The 12,599-nt window shown below is 32.4% G+C and overlaps 1 protein-coding gene across 1 annotated transcript; it reads right to left on the bottom strand.

Annotated features, from left to right (window-relative positions):
• Positions 1-653: 653 nt before the first annotated feature.
• On the bottom strand, positions 654-11,389 carry LOC110794078 (LOB domain-containing protein 36). Its single transcript, XM_056839710.1, has 3 exons — positions 11,258-11,389; positions 2,921-4,078; positions 654-990 (listed from the first exon to the last, which is right to left on the bottom strand). Exons 1-2 carry the CDS (start codon positions 11,387-11,389, stop codon positions 3,044-3,046), a joined length of 1,167 nt encoding a protein of 388 aa, XP_056695688.1. The 3' UTR covers positions 654-990; positions 2,921-3,043.
• Positions 11,390-12,599: the final 1,210 nt, after the last annotated feature.

The following is a 12,599-nucleotide window of genomic DNA, read 5'->3' on the forward strand; positions in this document are numbered from 1 at the left end:
TAATATAAGAAGGGTAATATATTAACTTATATGTTCCAAAAATAGTGTGAGGCACAATGTAAAAGAAATACTCCATTCGTCCCTTAATACTCGCACCGCTTTCGTTTTGGGGTTGTCCCTTAATACTGCACCGCTTCTATAAATGAAATTTTTTACTAATATTATATTATTTCTCACACTTACTTACTAACCTACCTACACCCCTACTCCCTACAAAAAAATATTTAAAAATTCACATCCCCCACTCACCACTCTCCACCCCTTATACATTTCCCACTATATATTAAAAAATACCTACTATCAACTAACACTCATTAAATTAATAAGTCAATTCAAGTGTCTTAAACTCCGTACCGGTTTGCGAGTATTAAGGGACCGAGGGAGTAGACTAAAACGAAAAATGTAAAGATGGTTTTGAAGCGGAGGTTATAAGTAGGTTTTTTTCTACTTCTCTTTCTCTTTCTCTATATCTCTCCTTAAAGACTCATGCGCACAATTTACACCCAAATTTTAGTAAAGTAAGTTATGCTCTACGGACTTCGGGGCAATAAGAAAAGGGACAAAAGGAGTACTCGTTAAGTCATAGGCATTACACGTCTTGGCATAGTAGCCATAGGTTGAACAAGATTGTGATTTCACTGGAGAATTGGAGATAGATCGATATCACTGTACTCAATATTTATAGTAATTAGTAAAGGGTACAGAAACTATAAATTGCAACCTACATTTTGATCTTGAATATACCTCCTCGTGAAGAAAGGTCGTCCCAATTGCTTCTCCCCCAAACACCGACCCATTTAAAAAAAGAAAAAAAAAAGAGACAAACAAGAGGAAACTATGGACTTACATAAAATAATAAGGTTGTAATCAGAAATTCAGATGTTTATTGTCCTCTGAGATCTCTTTTTTCACCTCTGTTTCTACTATCATTGGTCATCTCTTGCTTGTACATTACTATGATATTGCATTTAATCATATGCATCAACTCATCTGCAACCACAAAATCAAAACAATCAACACTAATTACTCACATAAACAAGCATTAAATCTTAAGCTTATAAGTAAGTTAAAAATTCTATCATAGAGTTCGAAAAAAGCAATGTTAATTCGGAATTAGGACCCGCTTAGTCTCTATTATTTTAGACTTTATTTCAGTTCTTTTTAATTGGTCAATAATATTGTTTAATTAATTATATTTAGTTTAGTTCAGTTCTAGTTCAGACAAATAAAATTAGGAACAACCGAACTGTATGAATAAGATTATCCTAAACAACAGAAAATGATGCAATATGAATATAAAATGCAATAGATTTTTGATTGAGGTGCAGATCAGATTAATTAGCAGTTTTTACCCAACCAAAAAGAGGTCAACCATCATCAAAAGTCCATCAAACAAGACAAAAGGAGGTTCATTTTATTACTTTTTCACCAAAATCTATGCAACCCAGATCTTCTGTTGTCATGCAGGATTACTTTTAAAATTTCAAATGTGGTTTAGTTTGACTAAAATTAGAAATATTAACCTTAACCCCAATTTAGGAGTATGATATAACTAGAATTAAACAGTATTTTCAAGCTATTGACTTTTTGAATAGATTGCCCATGACCCATGTTAGTGTGCACACATAACAAGGGAACAAGACTAACCAAACCCCTCTTATTGAGAAATATTGAGAAATGTTAAAGTTTAAGTTTTTGTTTTCTTTAGAAAGTAAGATGAAGTATCATATCAAATTAGAATTTTATATGGATTTATCGGATCCAGATTAATGGGCTAGACGCTTTTAAGAGTGAGGACTGAGGAGAATGCTAATTGATAAGAGAATCATCTCTCAAAGTGTCCAGTGGGGTTGAAGGTGCAAGCTAAACCAAGGATCACCCCTTTTTCCTACCCATTTTGCCCCTGTATAATTATACATCCCATCAACAATAAATAATCGTGTGCATGTGCATGAACTATCTTTCATCTTTGCCCATTTTCTCTAACATTATGGTTTTCAAACAAAGACACCAGTTTACACATGATAATTTAATTAATTTGTATAAACCAAGGCATATAATACTACTAATTAGCATAAAATACAGACAGCACAAAATACAAGAAGATTAGGTGAAAAGGTTGGAGAGGGAAATTTGAAAAAAGATCATATTGATCGATCTTGCAGCATAAGTTTGACGTACACATTAACAAAATAACAACTACATCCACAATTGTAGTATCAAGTTATAACAGTTCTTGATAGGTATCTTATGAGACAGAATTGTAACTATTTAATTAGAAAGTATAATTATTTAATTAATTATAATTAAAAGAATATAAATATTTGAACTGTAACTATTTAATTAAAAAGTACAACTATTTGTAAGAAGTTGGTGCATACTCTTGCACCCACACATGCACATACTAATTGTTGACATTTGACAACCTTAATTCATATTTTAGCCTAAAAACAACAAGAATTTGCAATCAATGTGATGAGTTATCAAAATAGACATTACTGAATTTGCAATCAGTGTGCTAAAAAAGGTGAGCTTTGATACTAAAATGGCAAAATACAACACCACACCCTTTTAATTAATTCTTCAATGTGACATTTCCCTGACATCAACCAAATGACGGTAATACTCTGTCAAAAAAAAAAATACAGTAAAAATAAAAACATAAATCAGTAATTCCATGATGAGTTTTCACTTTTCACTATCACCAAAACCCTCAACTTACAGTTTGTCCCATTTCTCAAAAGACACGCCAATACATTCATCCATGCAGTTTTACATTAAACAGGTTAAATTAAGACTACTCACACATCTCGTAATCACCAACTTAATTATATCCATTAATGAATAATTACTAGTACATGAAATTGAGGAAAACTAAAATGGAAATTTGTACAGTACGGAATGGAGTAAGGAGTTTTACCTTGGGACTGAAATTTGTTCAAGACATTGGAGGTTTTTGGAACTATTGATCGATACCAAAAACAAAAGATGCAAAACAACTCCAAAATTGGGGCTTTTTTTTTTTTAAAATCTCTCTAGTTAGCTAACAAGCTGGGCCAATAGTCCTATCCTCTTCTTCACTTCCGGCCCGTTGCGGTTGTTGCTGCGGATTATGTTCAAGATGATGGTGTTGCTGGTGAAGAAGAAGAGGTTGATGCTGCGGATTATGTTCTCCATGTACCTGTTGTTGCTGTGGTGTTGCTGGCTGCTGAAGAAGTAACAACTGCCCTAATGACTCATCTTGTTGCGGTTGTTGTTGTTGTTGTTGTTGTTGAATCTGATTGTACGCGTTTGGATCAAATGTAGCTGCTCCAAGAGCTAAAGATGGAGATGTAACAGCTGATGAGGATCCCACCTGATTAAACCCACCACCACCACCAACAACCACTGCTCCGTCGTATCCACCACCGCTACCATTAAACCTCATGAACTGTTGCTGCTGTTGTTGTTGCTGTTGTTCCCAGTTCCTCATCATCTCCTGTTCGTCTCTGACAGCCAATGCCGCCAGCTGTTGAGCCTCAATCAAATGCTGTTGTTGTTGGGCATCTCTGATAACTAACTGCCCACCACCACTACTTCCACCACCACCACCACCACCACCACCACCATGAGATGGGCCTGCAGCAACCCCTGAAGGAATATTAATACCCATCATAGGACCCATATTATAGTGTTGCTGCATCAAATTCACACTCGAGGAGTTGGCATAACCGGTTTGAATCATAGGCATAAGTGCAGTCGGACCAATATAAGTAGATAATTCTTTCTTAGCAACATATAGGTCACTCTGAACTTGCTTCAACCGCTGCTGCAAAATGGATATAAGACCCACACACCCATAAACCGGGTCACGCAACCGGGCCTCAGCTTCATACGCCAATGAATTCACAGCATCCTCCCTCTGTGACACGTTGAGGTCATGGAGTAGCTTCGCCACATTGCTAGCGCCGAACACCTTGTGAACGTTGGCGAACCGCTGTGGCTGATCCGGTGGAAAGTACGGTGCGAACACACACTCTTGCGTGCATTTTCTCCTTAAAAACTTGCACGCTGCACACGGTGAATTCGATGAGATCTTCTAGCAACCCTCCTCAAAATCTTTGGCTTTGTTTTTGTTTTTTAAGAATGATTTTATGTCAAATACTGCCAAAAAATAGATATTATCATCAACAATCAAATCTGGAAAATAACGAACTATTGAATACTGAGTATGATTACATTGAATAAAATATTTAGAGGGGGAGAGAAAGGGACAAAGAAGAGGGAGGAAGTTTCATGGATTGAGACTCAGATATATCGGGAATCGCAAAGCATATTCATTTCTTTTTTCTATTTTTTTCATAATTATAAGTCAAATGCAACTATACTGGTTAATCGTACTATTAGAAATTAATAAATTAAGTATTAGTAGTAAGTAACACGAAAGTGTCTTTCATAAATGACCCACCAATTAAATAAAAATAAAAATAAAAATAAAAAGATGAACTCTTTAATTTCCATTAAAATGCTGCTTCGTTGAACAACATCTATTACAGCTGGGTTCATTCTACCATTCAAGAAAAAAGACGGATTGTTAAAAGTAGTGAAGTAGAAATTATGGAAATCCACCATTTTTAATTAAATTTTCATTCACCCATTAAACTAAACCCTAGCGTTTAAATTCCTCCTTATATCACTCAATCATCCAACCAAACAACAAATTAAATTCATTTAAATTTTGATCAACGTCATAAACCCAGATCATATCTGGAATAGCATAAACAAATATACATTTACATCAATACAGCATTCAAACCAATTAAATTTATTTATTTATTGAAGAAAAAAAACCCAAAATAATTCATTTAAATTGCATCTAATTCATGCAAAAACACAGGTTAACAATTCAATTAAAAAAAACACAAAGAATTAACCTCGTCGAAGAAAGAGGGCGTAGCCATCAGCGGTGGAGGGAGCCAAAAGGTGAAGAGAAAGAGAAAGCTACAAAGATCAGAAATGACGGCAATATTTTTTAAGATTTTGACGGGAATAATATAGAATTAGTTTTTATTGGAGAGGTGGGGCATTGGCATGACCTGATGATGGAGAAGGGAGGAGATGGAAAAGATTGGGAGAGCGTGTGGGTTCTATACACATTTGAGCCACCAGCTCTTACCTTGAAATCTACGGTTCTAGATCAATCTATGCCGTTCGATCTATTTATACTTGCACTCACTCCGTAGATGTGGCAAACGGGTTATTTGGTTTTAGTTCGGGTCAATTCGGATCACTCTACTTCGAGTGTTGTATAGGTTTGGCTCGGATCCAATTGGGCGTCGTATTTAATTCTGTTTATGGATGATCGTATCAAGTTTGATTCGAGTCAATATCGATTAAAACTATATCGGGTCTGTTCATATCAAATTAGATTTTTCGAATTAAATCTGATCAATTATATAATAAAAATATTCAATAATAATACGGGAATAATAATACTCCATATCAACGGAAAAGGTAATATTTTTTTAGTGGTTAACAATAATAATATTCCGTTATAGATTTCGGGTTAAGTTTTAATCATTGTGTCGGGTCAAAATCGATATGGAATTGGGTCAAATAGATTCGGCCATTCGGGTAGCGAAATCCGAGTTAATTATGAAGTCATAACCTTTTTTTGGAGTGAAATAGCTATCCATCTTTTATAAGTGGGTGAAGTCAGAACCTTAGAGGCACCATTTTGTGAAATCTGTCTGCACTGTCATTCTTATAATAAAGTTTCCGAAATTACCCCTCTACTATTGGACCCCGTATTATTGTATCAGCAAACTTTCAGCATATTTCCAAAAGTACCCTCCATTCACTCTTTTAGTTCTACTTTCGGGGTAGATTTTTTTTTTTTCAGTTCACACCTTTGATGATCAATTGATCATGAATCGTGATGCATCCTCTTTTAATATGTCAAAGTCGCATTACATTCTTGTTATTTGCATAAGATTTTTTTTTTAATTATGCAAGAATAAGGTACCCTATCGAAGCAGTACATATCATAGGTTAATCATTCAGTTATGTAAGTCTTCGCTTGAGCCATTTTCAAGTATTTTATAGCGGACGAGTCTCGACTCTACAACCTCCAAATTACAAGGTGATTTTGCCACCTACACCACTAACTTGTGTTGGTATAAGATTAAATTGTATGACTTGTGTTGATTGGCACTACTCGTATTATTAATGGCCTACGGAGTATCAAGAAAAGGAAGTCACTTATGTTTGGTATAAAAAAATAATACAGTTGGTCATGGTTAACGTGTTTGTCAAAAATTATATCAACGTGAAGTTGTGGTTAATGCGTTTGTCAAAAATTATTTTGAACGTGAAATTTATGTTTTTTCGGCTAGTTTAGCTGATAAGTCTAACTTTTGAACGCCTAGGCGCTAAGTAGCCATACTTTGGATTTATGTGATCTTTTATTTCCTGAAACAAGGGGAAATAAGGTAGAATTAAAACGAGCAAGTTTTAATTAATATTTTAAGCCGATTGAAAATAAAATGAATAGAACACACCTTTATTGTGAAATCGATTATGATAGATTTTTCCGTGTTTTAACGCCAAAACGATTACTTAGTAAACTCCAAGTGGGTTATAGGACTGAACATCTAGACATTAATACAAGACTCTCAACAATGAAGAATTGTAGTTAAATTATGGGAACAGATAAATGTTAGGATCAAGAATTGAGACCAATATCAAGAAGGAGGAGGGTTAGACACTTTACACTTAGACTATGTTACTTAGAGTATCTTTAATGGTTAGCTAATTTCATTGTAGTTTGGTATGCTACATCATTTTTTTAAGTAATAACGATTTCTAGCTATAATATGCTCCAACACTTAAGCCATGTTGTTCTGAACTGAACTGAACTGAACTGAATGGAGCTAACTGAACAAAACTAAACTGAATGGAATTGAACTGAATGGAACTGAACTAATAGCATATAATAAATAATAAATAGTAAATAAATAATATCAAAAAATTAAATAAATAATAAATAATAAATAATAAAAATAATAAAAATAATAATAAATAATAAAAAATAATAAAAAATAATAATAATAAAAATAATAATAATAATAATAGTAAATAAAATATGAACATTACAATATAATTAATATTAATATTTAATAATAATAATAATAATAATAATAATAAATAAATAAATAGTAAATAAAAGTTGAACATTACAATATACTTTCTCCGTTCTTTTTTAAATGATACAATTATTTAGGCACGTTTGCCAATGCACGATTTCAAACATTAATATCTCTAATTGTGGATCGCAAAAAAATATAAAAAGTTGATATTTAAATAATATTTACTAATACGAATCTAATAAGACCCCACACAACTATATTTTTTTATGTATAAACCACAAAAGGAAGTCAAAGGTGTTTGTGTGAATAGTGTCTAAAACTCCATTGTGTCATATAAATAAGAACAGAGGAAGTAATTAATATTAATATTTAATATTATGATAATAAAAATAATAATAAAATAAAATTATTAAAAAAGAAGATGAACACAATATCATTTTTTTGAACTGAACTGAATGGAGCTGAACTGAAGTAAACTGAACTGAATGAAGCTGGACTGAACTAAACTGCAATCAAGTTCAAACAAACAGGGCCTTAGCAAACCTTTGAGATATGTCTTTAAGAAAACAATATCTCCTCCTATTTAACATTGAACAATTAACATGTACTCCGTACGGTACACAAAATGTACTTCATAGATTGCACAATACAATAACTTTTACACATAATACTACGTATAATGTTGCTTAATAATCTGTGCTATTTACCTGATTTTCACTTTTTTAACTTATTTTATCTGGATTTATCTGAACTTATTAAAATTATCAGGACTTATTTTAGTTATAAATTAAAATTGGATAACCATTATTTCTCCTGAACTTATCTTATCTGAACTTAACTAAATTTATCTGAACTTATTTTTTCTGAAAGTGGAAATAAGTTGAATAGAACAAAGCCTAAATAATAAGTGTATATTGACGGTAACCCATTAAAAATTAAAAACCAATGATATTTTAGCCTAGTGGTAAAAAAATAAGATCTCGTATATAATAAGTACTCCGTAGTAGATTTGAATCCATCCGACCATCCTCACTAGTCACTAATTTGTGATTATTTGTTATGTGGGAGCTCATTCTCACTAAAAAAGACGTAACAAGTCTTTTAGATTATTATACTTGTACTACGTACGTGCTAAAGCACAACATCATGTTTCTAAAATTTCAACGGAGAATACAAGACATCTTAAAAGAATATCCTTCAAATCTTTGATGGTGGAGTAATACTCATCCTAACCCGAAGGTGTATTCAACATAATCATACATATGTTCATTAATTATGAATATATTGTTAATTGTAATAACGATTTATATTTAAAGCTAATACTTAATTGCATGCACGTTTTATATGATTATTTTCATTATTGTTTAATAGTAAACCATGATATCATGCATAAGACATACTCGGCTCATGAAGCTGAGCACTGCGTGGTGACTTTGGACATGAATCTTTTTAATAAATTTAAATAATTCGTTTATCCATTCTTTCAAAATTCATCATTTTAGTAGGAGTAGTAATCAATTAGTTGCATTGTTTAAAATATTTTGTTTCAATGTGTATGCGTATATATTTAAAGATATGAATTGACAAATATTCTTCAATATATAAAATTTATGAATATGTAGTTGTTAAACTTATTAAATGTATTGAAATATAGATTATTAAACGTATTGAAAATCCAAAATCATACCCACCTTGGAGTGACATTGTTGGTCAACATTTGCAAACTCTAATTATTTTTCCCACCAAGGTAAAGACTTTTACTACAATATACCCCAATGTTCCGTGTACCCTCTCATATTTTCTTCTTGTATTTGAGGAGAAAATGTAATAGGGTCATAGGGATTATCAATGGATATAAATTATCGTTGGATGCACGGTGCAATAATTTGCAAAAGACTTCAAACAAAACATCATGTCACCCATAAAAATAACCGACCCGACTCTTGACCCAACCCAATTAGGAAATTATAGTGAGTTTTAAGAAAATATAGATTTGCATCCAAAACATCCCCCCCCTTTTTTTTTTTTGTTAAACACGACTGTATCGATCTATATTTTACCTAACCTACCAAAAATGAATTTTTTATACTCCGTACCAATAACTTGAGTTTATTTATGTGAACCTTTTTCGGTACAAAATTCAAATATTTTGTATTACTATATGTTCGGATGTTATTATCATTAGAGATTAAACTAAACACGATTAAGAGTGAGCCTTAAAGGTGGACTTTAAATCTTTTTTTATCCGGTTATTCAATCGAAATATCAAATCAATTAAGCTTTATGTCATAAACAAGCAGCATTAGGATAAACCTAAAACAGAAAGTCGCCAAAGCAAAATAAATCGAATCCAAAATCAATCAAAGCACGACAATCATAACACGATTGACCCATTTCACACGTGAAGGGGAAGAAAAGCCAAGGTTTGATGTGCGCCGGTCATATATATTTTGTATAATAACTCCATATTGTTTATATCTCTATATCCCTTAATATTCGTATGGTTTTGACTTTTTGCAATATTCACGTAATTTTCTTTGACACTATTTTATTTCCAGTATATGAAAATAAATATCAGTATATAATATATTGTTGACTTCATCTTAATATATATTTTCAAAATATTAATATTTTTATAAGTTTTTATAATATGTAGTTAAATATATTGGTGATCAAAGTTGTGCATTGACAAGTGTGTCCAGTCAAAACGGTGCGAGTATTAAGGGACGGAGAGAGTAATCGGTAATTAGTAATTAGACTAATCAATATCCCTCGCTTTGTGGATGCCAACTACAGTAGCATCGTTGGTAAAATAATTGAGGCCGGGGATGATACCTAAGACCTGGGTGTTACTCCGTATTTGCCTTTTGTCCTTACTCCAAGTTTGTTGTTGATTATAGAAAGTAAAATATTTAATTGGAAATATTTAAGTTTTAACTGCTCACCTGCTCAACTAACAAAATATGGTATCTGCACCCGGGTACACAATGCTAACTGTGCACCCTATTTTTAAATGAACATATAGTTCAAATACAAAGAACATATAGCCAATGAAGATATAATTCAAATCCATATAACATATAGTTTAAATATTTCACTAGTACATGTACATTGAAAAACATTCTCAATGTTCTTTAGATTTTCAATAAATGTTCAACAGGGTGCACACCCGGGTGTATAATCCAAATTGCGCTCAACTAATAATGGCATTACCTATCTTAGGGTTCCTCCTACTCCTTTTCCATCTAGCATAGTCAAATCAAATAGTCCCTACATTATCGATCATGTTAATTATTGTTAGACCAGAGAGAAACTCCAATTCATAATTAAGTTCAATGAGGTTCCATCTTAAACCACATGGTAATAAGGGGGAATAACTCATTAACCTTGTACAGTGATTAACACTCTTTATCTAGTCATCTTTTAAGATATTCACATGTGTTGTTTGAGAAAACTATGATTCAATAATTATGTTTATAGTAGTAGTTAGGAAAAAAAATTCAAAAACTATCTTATAAAATTGCATTTTTGCAAGATACTACTTTATAAAAAAAGTTGTTGTAATAAACTACCTTATAGGAAACATAAAAAAATGGTAAGATATTAACTTTAGCCGGATTATGGTTCATTGATCAGGGCTTAATGTACACTTCACATTATCCTTTCCATGAGATGCAAATGGTAAAGTCAATGTCGGAATTTTGGGTCAATGTTCATATTTGTGCAAAAAGTAGGCATTTATAACATTATTTTTTTTATAAGGTTGTTAAGAATAACATACAACAGTTTTTGTGTAAGGTAATTTCTGGTAAAACCCGAGAAATATTTAACTTATACTACCTCCGTTTCAGAAAGTTCTTTACGCTTTGGAAAATGTGTCCAAAGTATAAAAAATTTGACCGTAAATTCTCACCATTATATACATCAAAACGTTACATGTAAGATCTTGTTATATTGGTCTCGGGATATATTTTCTGAATATCAAATTTTTATAATTTTTTCACATACGAAATTGGATATATTAGTAGTTAAATATTGCATTGAAGTCCGTGCAAATAGTAACTGTAAAGATCTTTTTGAAACGGAGGTAGTAGTAATCTAGTTTTAGTTGTTACCAAAATTAATCACACCGTTCTGCGGAACATGATTGGGAAAAATCTAAGGTCAAAAGGTTTCGTCGATAGTGTAAGAGCATGTACATTGAGACTTTCCAAGTAGCTCTTCAAGTAGCTCTCCAACAAGAACCATATCTTTGCCAACATTGGGGCTTTTGAGTGGTTCTTCAGGGGCTCTTGAGTAGCTCTTTATGGAGAGCTATTTCAAGATAGCTCTTGTCCAAGATCCCTCCATGAGTTGATTTTTGTTGAAAAGTAGGGAGTAACTTTGAAAAGTAGATAGTAACTTTGGTTAAAAGTACAGTTAATTATGGACCACCAAATGGTAAAAAAGAGATTGGAGAGCTCATTTGAGGAACCAATTAACCAATGTTGGTTGTTTTTAGAAATGAATTCTTGGGTGTGTCTTGTAGAGAGATAGTGGTAGAGAGAGAGTGGAGAGCCCTACAAGAGCTCTTTTGAAGAGTCAACCAATGTACATGCTATATACAAACTTTCGGAATATCAATCTTTCTAGATCAAGACGTTCATTGTACATTTGGAGTACTATTTATGCGGTATGTCGGTACTTTTTTTTTCCTCTCTTAGAAGGTAAGATGAAGGATCATATTTGGTACTGGATATGTAATACTTCCCCCCGTTGTTGAACATTAGTCGATTTTGAGATAAATAAATAAATAAGGGTTTAATAGGGAATTTTTTTTTTTGATAATCAAATTAATTCATTGATGAAAAGTCATACGACATTTACATAAAGATTTTATCTAATAAATACATAACAAACGAATCAAATAAAAACTTCCTTTCATCATAGCTACGATCATAGTATATCAAACATCTTGTATACCCTCTTTTATATCGTTGTGTTTTACAGCCTTCTTCAGCAAGGGGGTCTATAGATCTGTTGTAGCCGTGACAAATATGATTCCTGTTTGATTCAATGATTGTAGTCGAAAGATTGACCTACTCTTCGATCCCGCACAAAGATTTACCAAAGAAACAACCTGAACTAATTAAACCAAACACACAAAAATTAACTAGAATCAAACCCACCATAGGGGTACTTACTACACTAACAATATGTAGCTTTATTGAGATCTAACGCCAAAACAAATCAGAATTGAAAAAAGCTTGGAAATAACCAAAATTTCGAAGATATTTGGCTATTTTCGCCCTAAAAAACCATAGCTTTTGAAAACCCTAAAAAAAGGAGAGAAGAGGGAGAGGGATAAAAGTTTATTTGAAAGTAAACGAGTGAGCCATTTGGATATAGGGGTATAATTTGGATAATTGTTGGGCAAATAAATAAAGATTATAAAATGACTAACAAAAAAGCAACTCAATACAGACGATACAG

Source organism: Spinacia oleracea, chromosome 3 (assembly GCF_020520425.1).
Source record: "Spinacia oleracea cultivar Varoflay chromosome 3, BTI_SOV_V1, whole genome shotgun sequence".
NCBI lineage: Eukaryota > Viridiplantae > Streptophyta > Magnoliopsida > Caryophyllales > Amaranthaceae > Spinacia > Spinacia oleracea.

Excerpts from the sequence above, each read along its gene's own strand:
- LOC110794078 (XM_056839710.1), bottom strand. The coding sequence starts at position 11,389 with ATGTTGGCAAAGATATGGTTCTTGTTGGAGAGCTACTTGAAGAGCTAC. Across the intron at positions 4,079-11,257 it reads CAATCATGTTCCGCAGAACG|AAGATCTCATCGAATTCACC; the intron begins GTGTGATTAATT and ends GAGGGTTGCTAG.